This window comes from Hemitrygon akajei, chromosome 9 (assembly GCF_048418815.1).
Source record: "Hemitrygon akajei chromosome 9, sHemAka1.3, whole genome shotgun sequence".
Classification (NCBI taxonomy): domain Eukaryota; kingdom Metazoa; phylum Chordata; class Chondrichthyes; order Myliobatiformes; family Dasyatidae; genus Hemitrygon; species Hemitrygon akajei.
Window position 1 is genome coordinate 115,242,747 of NC_133132.1, and position 13,118 is coordinate 115,255,864.

The following is a 13,118-nucleotide window of genomic DNA, read 5'->3' on the forward strand; positions in this document are numbered from 1 at the left end:
TGGACTGTTCCACAAAGCCAACAAAAAAGCAGGCATTACTGGGACCCATACGGGTGCCCATGGCTACACCCTTGGTTTGGAGGAAGTGGGAGGAGCCAAAGGAGAAATTATTGAGAGTAAGAACTAATTCCACTAGACAGTGGAGAGTGGTGGTAGAGGGGAATTGGTTAGGTCTGGAATCCAAAAAGAAGCAAAGAGCTTTGAGATCGTTCAGGTGGGGGATGGAGGTATACAGGGATTGGACGTCCATGGTGAAAATAAGGCGGTGGGGGCCAGGGAACTTAAAATCATTGAAAAAATTCAAAGCGTGAGAAGTGTCACGAACATAGGTGGGAAGAGATTTAACAAGGGCAGATAAGACAGTGTCAAGGTATGCAGAAATGAGTTCGGTGGGGCAGGAGCAAGCTGAGACAATAGGTCTACCTGGACAGGCAGGTTTGTGGATCTTGGGTAGGAGGTAGAAACGGGAAGTGTGGGGTGTGGGAACTATGAGGTTGGTGGCAGTGGATGGGAGATCCCCAGAGCTGATAAGGTTGGTGATGGTATAGGAGACAATGGCCTGGTACTCCTTAGTGGGGTCATGATCAAGGGGTAAATAAGAGGAGGTATCAGAGAGTTGTCGCCGTGCCTCGGCCAGGTAGAGGTCAGTACGCCAGACAACAACAGCTCCCCCCTTATCAGCAGGTTTTATAGTGAGGTTGGGATTGGTGTGGAGGGAGCGGAGAGCAGAGCGTTCAGAAGGAGTTAGGTTGGAATTGGAACAGGGTGTGGTGAAGTCGAGACGGTTGATGTCCCGTCGGTAATTAGCAATAAAGAGATCCATAGCAGGCAGAAGACCAGAGCGGGGTGTCCATGAAGAGGAGGAAGGTTGAAGACGGGAGAAGGGGTCATCGGTGGGGGTAGGAGAATCCTTGCCAAAGAAATAAGCTCGGAGACGGAACCGGCGGAAGAAGAGTTCCGCATCATGGAGTACGCGGAACTCACTGAGGTGTGGGTGAAGGGGGACAAAGCTGAGGCCCTTACTGAGGACAGAGCGCTCTGCCTCAGAGATTTGAAGGTCAGAAGGAACGGTAAAGACCCGGCACGGATGAGAGATGGCATCAGAGGGGGGAGGGAGGCTGGTAGTGTTAGTGGAGAGAGAAGGGTTGGGGTGAGAGGAAGATGGAGCCTCTGAGGGCCCAGGAGCTGACGATGGGATCTGAGGGAGAGGGGATTGCAGAGTGGTGGTGGGGGAAGGGGAGACAGGAGACACAATCGCGGCATGTGAAGACCCGGCCTGGAGTTCAAGGCTGGAGTCGCAGTCGGTGGTTGCGCTATCGCTTTTGAAGCTGTCCATGGTTGTTGGAACCTGCGTTGATGGTGCTGGAATCTGAGTTTTGAATATGCCCTGGGTTGCTGGGGCAGCCGAGATCGACGGCGGGGCCAATCCATGGTTGTTGGAACATGCATTGATGGTGCTGGAGTCCGGGTTTTCAATATGCCCTGGGTTGCTGGGGCGGCCGAGATCGACGGCAGAGACCAATCCATGGCTGTTGGAACCCACGGTGATGGTGCTGGAGTCCGGGTTATCAATATGCCCTGGGTTGCTGGGGCAGCCGAGATCGACAGCCGTTGGAACACGCGGTGATGGTGCTGGAGTCCAGGTTTTCAATATGCCCTGGGTTGCTGAGGCAGCCAAGATCGACGGCCGGGGCCAATCCTTGGCCGTTGGAACCCGCGTTGATGGTGCTGGAGTCCGGGTTTTCAATATGCCCTGGGTTGCTGGGGCAGCCGAGATCGACGGCCAGGCCTGGGGCTGCAATACGAAGTCCATGCTCTGGGGTCTGCAGATGGAAGATCTTGTGATCCTTGCAGGATGTGATAAAGTCAAAGAAACAGCGATTGCATGCATGGATCCGACGGGGAATGAAATAACGGACAGGTCCATTGCAAACGGAGAAAAAGGTGTCCCAGAGGTGTGGAAGGGATTGTGATAGGGACGCCAGGTAACCCAAAGAAAGCTGGGAACTCATTATGTAAAAGGTTGTGAGGATTATGATGGGACATTGTTAGGATGTAGAGCTGGGCTTCTAAAGTGACAGACGGAGGTCAACCAGGAAAATTCTGAAGTGATTCACTTTGGAAGGTCGAACTGAAGGCAGAACATAGGATTAATGGCAGGATTCAAGGCAGTGTCGAACAGAGGGATCCTGCCACATAGATCTTTCATTGGAGGAAATATTGTTTATTTTCTATATAATATACTGTTCATATAGGAAACCTAGATCTCTCAGAGTTGCTCTGCAAGTTGATAGGGTTGTAAGAAAGTGTATGGTGTATTGGCCTTCATTAGTCTGTGGATTTGAGTTCAGGGCTGTGAAGTTGTTGTGGCTTTATAAAATTCTGCTTAGACCACACTTGGAATATTATGTTCATTTCTGGTCATCTCATTATATGAAGGATGTGGAAGCTTTAGAGAGGGTGTAGGGGAGATTTACTAGGATGCTGCCTAAATTGGAACGCATGTCTTATGAGGATTGGTTGAGCAAGCTAAAGCTTTTCTCTTTGGATGGAAGCAGATGAGAAGTGATAACGGACATAGATTGAATGGACATCAGATGATTCCAGGAAAGCATAGGAGTGTTTACAGAGATATGGTTCTTGCACTGAGCAGTGGGTGTGTGGAACTTGCTGCCAGGCAGATACATTGGGGACATTTAATGGGCACATGGATGATAGAAAAATGGAAACTAATGTGCGAAGGAGGAGTTAGATTTATCTAGGAGTAGGTTAAATGGTCAGTACAACATCATGGTCTGAAGTGCCTGTACTGTGTTGATTTTTTTAATGTTCTAGAGCTGTGGTTTTATGAAAATATCAGATGTCATAATATTTTTTGTTAGTTTTCATTTATGAAGCAACACCTTTGATGGGAATAGTGAGGTCGTGGAGTTTGAATCAGTGATGACCGAGAATTGAGGTTTAAAATGCTAAGTAAGATTAAGAGAGCAATTGTGATGGAGTTTGAATTTGCATTAGGTAGTAAGTTTCTTAGTGCAGAGGCCAGGGGAAGAATGCAATGAAAATAGCATGATAAGAATTTTTTTTATTACAGTTGGTAAAATGCTATTTTAAATGAAAGTTGAGAGGGAGTAGTGCAGTGAGCATGTGGAAAGTTAGATCATGGTGTGATTTGGTGATGAGAGCCAGTGTTAGTACATCAGTAAGATTGAGATAAGTATGAAAATGAAAACCTAAGTTGAAGATGCTTCATGCAGTACAAATTCTTGTCATTATTATATCCAGGTTTCTTTTGTGGCCGTAATGCTAATATAATCATTCATGATAGATTAAAGAGTTGTGAAGACCTTTGGTGTTTTTTTTGCAAGTGAGTGATCTATTGAAGGGAGATGCAAAAAAAAGGGTATTGATAACTCCTCCACTGGCAAAGTGTACAGGATCAACACTTGTTGGGTTAAGCTGGATGTGAGGAGATTGGCCACAGCAAGCATGCTGTGCCAATCATTGTGCAGTGCTGGAGGACACATTAAACAGGATAAGACCATTTTGTCGATGACGTCTGTGCCAGACATGATACCTAATTAAATGAAGTCTCTTCCAGCTGTACATGATCCCTATCTCTCCATTCCTGCATATTCAAGTGCCTATTTAAAAGCTTCTTAAATACCATTGTCACAACAGCTTCCACCACAACCGCTGGCAGCCAACTTGGGGCACTTTCCATTCTCTCTCTTTAAAAGAACCCTGCGTTACTTCCTTTAAACTTCACCCCCCCTCTCATCTTAAATGGATGCATTTGGTATGTCTCCCTAGGGAGAAAGACTGCCAACACTGTCTGTGTCTCTCATAATTTTATTGACTTCTAACGGTCTCTCTTCAGCCTCCAATGTGCCAGAGAGAAAAAAAAACAAGTTGTCACTACCTTTAAAGTTCATACCTTTCTAATCCAGGCAGCATCCTGGTAAACCTCATCTGTACCCTTCTGAAAGCTTCCACGTCCTTTCTGTAATGGGGCAACATAATGGCATACAATATTTTAAAAGTAGCCCAACCAAATTTCTGTTGACTTACTTAGAAACCACCTTGCTGTAATGTTTCCTAAAAATATTATGTTGGTTGTAAGGATTGGGTTAATACTTGGAAAATTATATGGCTCTCATTTATAATTTTATGAATATAGTTTGTCATAATTTCAGATGAATATCGGAAAATAGAGTTATAGAACACTATAGCACTGAAATAGACCTTTCAACTCATCTAGTCTGTGCTGAACCGTTAATCTGCCTAGTCCCATCAACCTGCACCCGGACCAGAACCCTCCATGTACCTTTCAAATTTCTCTTAAACATGGAAATCAACCCCTCATCCACCACTTGTGCTGGCAGCTCAATCCACACACTCATCACCCTTGTATACCTCCATCTTCTACATTCCAAGGAATAAAGTCCTATCATTTTTTCTGCACTCTTTTTTAACTGTATTTACATCTTTCCTGTAGATAGGTGACCAGAACAGGGCATTACTCCAAATTAGGCCTCATCAATATCTTACACAACAATTTCAACATAGCATCACATGTCCTGTACTCCATACATTGATTTATGAAGGTGAATGTTCCAAAAGTTCTCTTTCTGACCCGATCTACCTATAACACCACTTTCAAAGTGTAATTCAAATCTGTATTCCCAGATCCCTCTGTTCAATCGCACTCCTCATTGCCCTCCTGCTCACTGTGTAAGACCAACACTGGTTGATCCTCCCAAAGTGTAAAACTTCACATTTGTCTGCATTACATTCCATCTGCCATTTGCCAGACCTTTTTTCTGCTGGTTCAGATGCTGCTGCAAGCTTTGCTAGTCTACCTTGATGTCCATGACTCTCCCAATTGCTGATTCAGTTTACCATATAATCATAAAGATCTTTGATTATGGATGACAAACAGCAACAGAGCCAGTGGCACACCAACAGTCATGGGCCTCCAGTCAGAGAGGCAACCATCTACAATCACTCTATGGCTTCTTCCTCAAAGCCAGTGTCTAATCCAATTTACTACCGCATCTTTAATGCCGAGCAAGTGAACCTTCTTGACTAACCTCCAATGTGGGACCTTGTCAAAGGCTTTGCTCAAGTCCATGCAGTCCTTGCCTCATCAACTTCCCTGGTAATTTCCTCAGAAAGCTCTATAAGATTGGTTAGACACAACTTGCCAGACACACAGCCATGTTGACTATCTATCCAAATACTTCAGGTCCCTTAGAATACATTTGAATAACTAATCTACTACTGATGTCAGACTCATAGGCCTATAAGTTCCTTTCTTTAACAACATAACAATATTAGCTATCCTCCAATCCTCCAGCATCCCAAGGATGTTTTAAATATCTGTTCTAGGGCCACTCCAGTTTCTGCACTAGCCTGCCACAGGTTCTGAGGGAACGCCCTGTCAAGATATATCTGCCCAAATTTGCCCCAAAACAGCAAATACCTCCTTCTTTGCAAGCTGTATAGGGTCCATAACCTTACTGCTACATTGCCTCCTATCAATAGACTCTGTGTCCATCTCCCAAGAAATACAGATGCAAAAAAATCCACTTAAGATCTTCCCCATCTCTTTTGGCTCCATCCACAAATTACCACTTCAGTCTTCCAGAGGATCAATTTTGTTGCTTGCTCTCCTTTTGCGTTCAGTAAGTCCTAAGGATTCTCCTTCACCTTGTCTGCTAGAGCAACCTCATGGCTTTTTTTTTTAGCCCTCCTGATTTCCTCCTTAATTTTTTTTTGCACTTCTGTATTCAAGTACCTCATTTGTTCCTACTTAAGTATACTGTTATGCACCTCCTTTTTTTTCTTGACCAGAGTCTCAATATCTCTCAAAAACTCAAGTTTCTGTAAGCCTATTATCCCTGCCTTTTATTCTGACAGGAACATACAAATGCTTTACTCTCAAAATTTCACTTCTAGAAGTTTCCCACGTACCAAGTACATCTTTGCCAGAAAACAGCCTGTCCCAATCCACACTTGCCAGATTCTTTCTGATACCATCAAAGTTGTCCTTTCTCCAATTTAGAATCTCAACAGGAGGACCAGATGTATCATTTTTCATAATTACCTTGAAACTGATGTCATTATGATCACGAGATGCAAAGTGTTCCCCTGCACAAACTCCTGTCTCATCCCCTAATAGGAAATCTAGTATCACACTCTCTCCAGTTAGGACTAATATGTACTGAGTTAGGAAACTTTCCTGAATACATTTGACAAACTCTTTCCCATCCAGCCCTTTTACAGTATGGAAAGTGCAGTCAATATGTGGAAAGTTAAATCACCGATCATCAAATCCATATGTTTCTTGCAACAGCCTCATTCAGCATTCCCTGAAGGTTAACTTGCAGGTTGAGTCAGTAGTAAAGAAGGAAAATGTAATGCTTGCATTCATTTCAGGAGGACTAGAAAATATGAGCAAAGATGTAATTCCCAGGATTTATAAGGCACTGCTTGGACCACACTTCAAGCATTGTGAACAGTTTTGGGCCACTTTTGAAGATGTGCTGGCATTGGAGAGGGTCCAGAGGAGGTTCAAAATTATTCCAGGAATGAAAGGGTTAATGTGTGAGAGGCATTTGTTGCCGCTGAGCCTGTCCTCACTGGTGTTTTGAAGAATGAGAGAGGATCTCATTGAAACCTATCAATTATTGAAAGGCCTAGATAGAGTGGATTGGAAAAGATGTTTCCTATAGTAGGTGAGTCTTGGACCCTCGAGTAGAGCCACAGAATAGACAGATATCCATTTAGAACAGAGATGAGGAGGAATTTCTTTAGCCAGTTGGTAGTGAACCTGTGGAATTCATTGCCACAGGCATCTCTGGAGGTCCAGTCATTGGGTATATTTAAAGGGAAGTAGATCGGTTCTTATTTAGTAAGCATGTTAAAGGTTACAGGAAGAAGGCAGGAGAATGGGGTTGGGGGGGGGGGGGGGAGACTATAAATCAGCCATGAAAGACTTGATGGACTAAATGACTTAATTCAGTTCCTATACCTTATGGTCTTAAAGTGTCATAATAACAATCTTTTTAATCAATGTCAGCAAGACCAAGGAATTAATTGTGGATTTTTCAGAAATGGAAAGTCAGGAGATCAACCACCAATAGTAATTGAGTCAGCAACGGAAAGGAAGAGTAGATTCAAGTTTCTTAACATGAATATGTCAGAGGATCTATCCTGGACCCAACACATTGATGCAATCCCAAAGAAGCCATCAAGAGGTTGTACTTCATTTGTAGTTTGAGGAGATTTTGTATGTCACCAAAAAAACTCGCAAATTTCTAGATGTACAGTGGAGAGCATTCTGACTGATCGTGTCACCACCCAGTATGGAAGCTCCAATGTGCAGGATCGAAAGAGGCTGCAGAGCATTGTCAATTCAGCCAGCTGCATCATGGGTATAACCCTTCCCACCACAGAGGACATCTTCAAAAGGTGTTGTCTCAGAAAGCAGTATCCATCATTAAGGACCATCTTTATCTGGGACATGCCTCCTTCTCATTATTACCATTAGGGAGGAGGTACAGGAACGTGAAGACTCAAACTCAACATTTTAGGAACTGATTCTTTCCCTCTGCTGTCAGATTTCCAAACAGTCCATGAATAGTATTTCTCTTTTGTGCTATATACCTGTTTATTTTGTGATTTATAGTGATTGCTATGCCTTACAATGTACTGCTATCTCAAAACAACGGTGCCAAAAATCTAATTCTTCCTTCTTGAACAAATAGAAAGGCAGTCCGTGCATGCTAAAAGGAGTATTTAAAAGTACTTAATAGTACTTAATACTTAATAATTAACACATATACAATATGTGTTTATCACATCCTTAATGTGATAATGCTTGAAGGATCCTACAGCAAGCCATTTGATTCAATCTTGCCAGCACCTCAGTCTGGAAAAAAAGTGAAGCTTCAGAAGCAAATATTATCCCTGCTCAGATTTCAAAACCTAGCAAAGAGGAACTTCTGATATATTCACAGATTCATCTCCTAAATACAGGAAAAGGAGCATGTGGTCGGTTCAGTCAGTTAAAATTTAATTATGGCCATATTCTGGAAAGGAGAAAGAAATCGTAGTTATTATAGATATTCTTGCTGTCTGCCTTTGGAAATTCAGCACAAGAGTAGTTCCACTCAGCCTTCTCCCAATGATGAAAGAGTTGTTCCTTTAATTGTGGGGTGTGGATTCCATTTATCTAGATGTGTGATGGACATGAACTTCACCTCATGACAATTCCAAGAAGAATGCAGGAAGCAGTATCAAGCATTACACATGCTGTCTTTTAAATGTCACCAAAGTCTTTGATTCTGTCGATTGAGTGGGACTATGGTGTATGCTTCTCAAATTTGGCTACTCTTAGAATTTTGACTTCATTCTACTTGATGGTTTGGAAACTACAGTTTTAATGAGTGAATTGTCAACAGACCCAATCTCAGTAGGGTCTATTTATCAGCCTGTATAATCATCTAAAGACACCCATTAGTCTTTCCCATCAGAATTTTGCATCTTGGTCTCCACCAAGGTTTCCACTGCAGTGAAACTAATCTTCAGGATAAATGGGAAGCTGTTCTACAATTCACCTCACTGCATTCTTAGACATTGAACTATTGTAAGCCAATGATGCTTGTCTACACAGTGATCAAAGGCTAAACTCCAAATCATTTACAGTATGTGTTTAGTGAAGTGTTGAAAGAATCAGTGACATCTGCAAAATGAGATTCTCTATCAACCTTTCCCTGTGGCAGAACACTGACACCAAACAATAAAGGTTTACAGCAAGATTATGGATCACTTCCCATATCTCTAGCCATGTCTAAACTAAAGCAGAGATCTGATGAGTCATCACCTCAAAAATGTCAGTACAACCTTTGGCCATTTGGGGAAAATAAGGTTTGAAGATCCAAATCTCATCTTTGTAGAAAGGTTACAGTCTATAGGACACCGTCCTTGATATGGACCACCTATAGCAAAGTACTAGAGAAATGGTGTCAATGCCGTCACCACAAAATCTTCAGAATCTATTGACAGAATAACCAAACTCTCCCTGGTGAATATCACAAGGATTGAGACCCTACTTACATTTATTTTTGTGTGTGTTGTTTGAATTTCCAGCATCTGCAGATTTCCTCGTGTTTACATTTATTCAGCCTGGATGGAAAAATATTTACATACTTGACAGCAAAATCTCAAAATAAGTTCTACTATTTCTATCGTAGCAATAGTTTAATAGGAAGATAGTATTAATAATTCATGAATGTTTTTAAACTGTAGTTTGAAAACATGTAACATCACCATTGTCTTATAAGTGTTCCTGGCCAATGTTGGCTGAAAAGATGAAAGTAGAGCAAAAGTATGCAAGATAGGCATTTAGAACCTGAGGTAGCTTCAGGAACATGCAAAGGCCCAAGCAAGTGCAGCAGATAAGTATACGACGTCTCATACTGACAATCCTCCTTCCAATTGGTGGTGTTTTGTTATCTGTGTCAAAATACAGTAAAAAGCCTGTCTTGCACACTGTTTATAGAGATCAAATCATTACACAGTGAACTGAGTTAAAGTAAAACGATAATGACACAAAATGTGTAAAAGCTTCTGAAACAGTACAGTGCAGGTGAATGATGAACTGCAAGATCATAAGGATGTAGATTGTGAGACCAGGTGTCCATCTTAACATACAAGAGGTCTGTATGAAAGGTTTATTCAATAGTCTGATAACGATGGAATAGTATTACCCTTGAGCCTGGTGTATGTGCTTTCAGGCTTTTGTAACTTCTGCTTTATGGTAGAGGGCAGAAGAGAGAAAGTTTGGGCTAAGTGGTGTCTTTGCTTTACTGAGACAATGAGAAGTTTAGATGGAATCCATGGAGGAGAGATTAGTTCCTCTGATGTGCTGAGCTGCGTCCACAACTCTCTACAACTTCTTCCAGTCACATGCAGAGCAAATACCATGCCAAGCCATTATGCATCAAGACAGAATGCTTTCTATGATGCAGTGATTTAAAAATTGGTGTAAGTCAAGAGGGACAGGCCAATTTTTTTAAGCTTCCTGAGGAAGTAGAGGCATTGGTGTACTTTCTTGACCATGATGTCAGTGTGGTTGGACCAGAACAGACTACTGCTGATGTTCTCATCTAGGAACTTGAAGCTCTCAACCTTAACACTTTTGATGTAAACAAGAGCATATGCACAACCCCTGGTTCTGAAGTCAATGACCAGGTCTTGTTTCATTGACATTGTGGGAAAGGTTGTCATAACACCATGTCATTGAGCTCACTATCCCTTCCTGTACTCTCAACTCATCATTATTTGAGGTGTAGCTTACTACAGTAGTATAATCTGCAAACTTATAAATAGAGTTGGAGCACAATCTGGTCACACAGTCCCTAAGTGTACAGAGAGTAGAGTAGGGGGATGAGAATGCAACCTTGTGAAGCACCAGTGTTTAGAACAATCATGATGGAGGTGTTGCTTCCTATCTTTACAATTGAAGTTTGTTGATCAGAAAGCCAAGGATCTATTTGCAGTGGAAGACACTAACTCCCACAGTCCGGAGTTTAGTGATGAGTTTGTCTGAAATTATAGTATTTGAGGCTGAACAGGAGTCAATAAACAATGGCCTGATGTAGGTTATTTACTGTCCAGATACTCCAGAGATAATTGTAGGGCCAGGCAGATGGTGTCCACCATAGACTTGTTTCGACTGAAGGCCAGTTGCAGTGGGTCGAGGTTGTCTGGAAAACCAGAGTTGATTAATGTGTCTTGGTCAACCTCCCAAATCACTTTGTGATGGTAGATGTTAGAGCCACTGAACAATGGTTATTAAAGCACATTATCTTGATTTTCTTGTGTACCAGGATGATAGTGGTCTTCTAAAGCAGGAGAGGTCATACCCAGCCAGCTGATCTGCACAAGATCTAAGGACATCATCCAGCCCTGATACCTTCTTTGGGCTTACCCTCCAGAAGACTGATCTTACATCTGCGATTGTAGATTCAGGTGTATTGGACACTCTCAGAGTGTGTGGTGACATACCTGTTCCCTTCTGTTTTAAATGTGTTAGGCTCATTGGGAAGAGATGTATTGTTGTCAGCAATGCTGCCTGATTTCAATTTTGTAATCTGTTAGAATATGTAAACCTTGCCACAGCTGATGGCTGGATCTAGACTTGATTTTGGACTGGTACTGTCTCTTAGAATGTTTAATAGCTTTACAGAAGTCATTTCTTGACGTTTTATAAAAGTCAGGCTCACCTGATTTGAATACTGCTGACCTAGACTTAAGAAGAGGGTGAACTTCCCAGTTCATCCTGGTTTTCTAGTTTGTAAACACCCAGATTATACAAAAGGAATGCTTGGACTGAAACATTTAATTCATCAAAGATTTTGAAATAATATATTCTGTCCTTTTTATATGATTTGGATTTCACATGTAAATAATAAACTGTATGACATTTTTGGAAATGTATGAAAATCTTAAACACAGTGTTACATTTAAAACTGAATACAATCATACCACCAGTCAGGAGGATTTAGTACACCATAACATGGTTACATTGGTTATTTGCCTTATAAATGCCAACAGTAAAAAGTACTGTGAGTTTAAGATAAATAAATGAAGCTCTAAGATCATAATTTCTATAGTTTTGTAAAGATCATTTGTGTATATTTACTTGTATTCAACTATAACTATTTCAATAGCATTGGGATTATCTAAAATATTTCCATGCGGCTTTACTCATCTGTGTTATATTACATTGCATAATTGAAAGCACTAGGAGCAATTGGAGGGGGAGTTTTCAAAAATCTTTTTAGCTTGCTACAAAAGACTCATTAAACAAACTGAACTGGGTCTGTTTTGATTCTTTCAGGGTGATGCTGTCAAGGAAGTAATGCTGCGGTTTTTGGGAGAAGAGGCTGCAATGAAGAGGCAAGCTTTGACTGCAAATGCTGTAGAACAGTCCTTTGTGGGACTCAAGCAATTGATAGTAAGTAAACGGTTTTCTGTACATAGTCTTAACAAACAAATATAAGGGCATTCCCATGGATGGCACTTCTGGAAATGCTGTGCAAAAGGGAAAGAATCCCAAAGGGGAAAGATCTGTAAGCTAATCTACAGGTGAATCTACGAGTCACTGGGAAATTCCCAAGTGAAAATTGTAGTGCAACCTTCTGCTCAGCACAGTACTTCCACATTGCCTCGTCAGATTGGGCAGAGGGCGCTCCAGTGGATCTTCTGGCTCTCATTGGACCCATTTCAAATTAGTGGGAGAAATTGGTTGCAGGAGAAATATAAATAAATGTTTTCATTTAAAAGCTCAAAGATCAAATTTATTATCAAAGTATGGTACTCTGCAAAAAGTTTGAGGTACATGAACAGTATATAACTTGAGTGTCAAAGACTTGTACACAGTACTGTATTTGTCAACGTGGTGTTTGGCAGGAGAAAAGGATATTGGGAATAACAAGTGTAGAATGCCTCGGGAGGGTTGTGGGCAGGTGACAGAGAAGGAGTGCCAGTGGCCAGCACGGGTACAGACACCAGGCAAGTTCATTTGACTCCAAACAATTGATTTATTGATCATTACAAAATGTCTCTCTGGTGCTTCCCTCTCCCTTCTCCTTTCCCCAATCATGATTGCCCTCTCCCTGCTTCCTTCCCACTCTCAGTCCACAGCAGAGCCCCATATCAGTATTGGGTCTCTCATCACTCACGTCTTGAATACCGTAGATTCCGTACTACAGAGCGCACCTGATTAAAAGCCGCAGGCTCTAATTTTAGAAAGAAAATCAATTTTGTACTTGTACAAGCCGCACCGGATTTTAAGCCACAGGTGTCCCACGTTGTAATATGAGATATTTACACAGAAAGATATTACACGTGAGGATTTTTTAACTTTTAATTAAATCCGTATGGTAACATAAACAAATACATATTGCAAATGCTTTTTTTCGAACCGTGCCTGTAACACGGCTACTTTTAAATATACATACGTATCGGTAACACACAAATTACGTTGCGTATACTTTTTTACTGAACAGTGCACGAACAACATTCCAATATCTCCTAACGACTGG

At 41.7% G+C, this 13,118-nt stretch overlaps 1 protein-coding gene across 2 annotated transcripts in view; it reads left to right on the forward strand.

The window, feature by feature from the left end:
* Positions 1-13,118, forward strand: part of trappc12 (trafficking protein particle complex subunit 12) — a 125,259-nt gene that overhangs the window by 20,258 nt on the left and 91,883 nt on the right. For both annotated transcript variants that reach the window (XM_073056823.1, XM_073056824.1), the window contains exon 3: positions 11,912-12,028. In XM_073056823.1, coding sequence (XP_072912924.1) covers positions 11,912-12,028 — 117 coding nt within the window. The remainder of the gene's footprint in view (positions 1-11,911; positions 12,029-13,118) is intronic.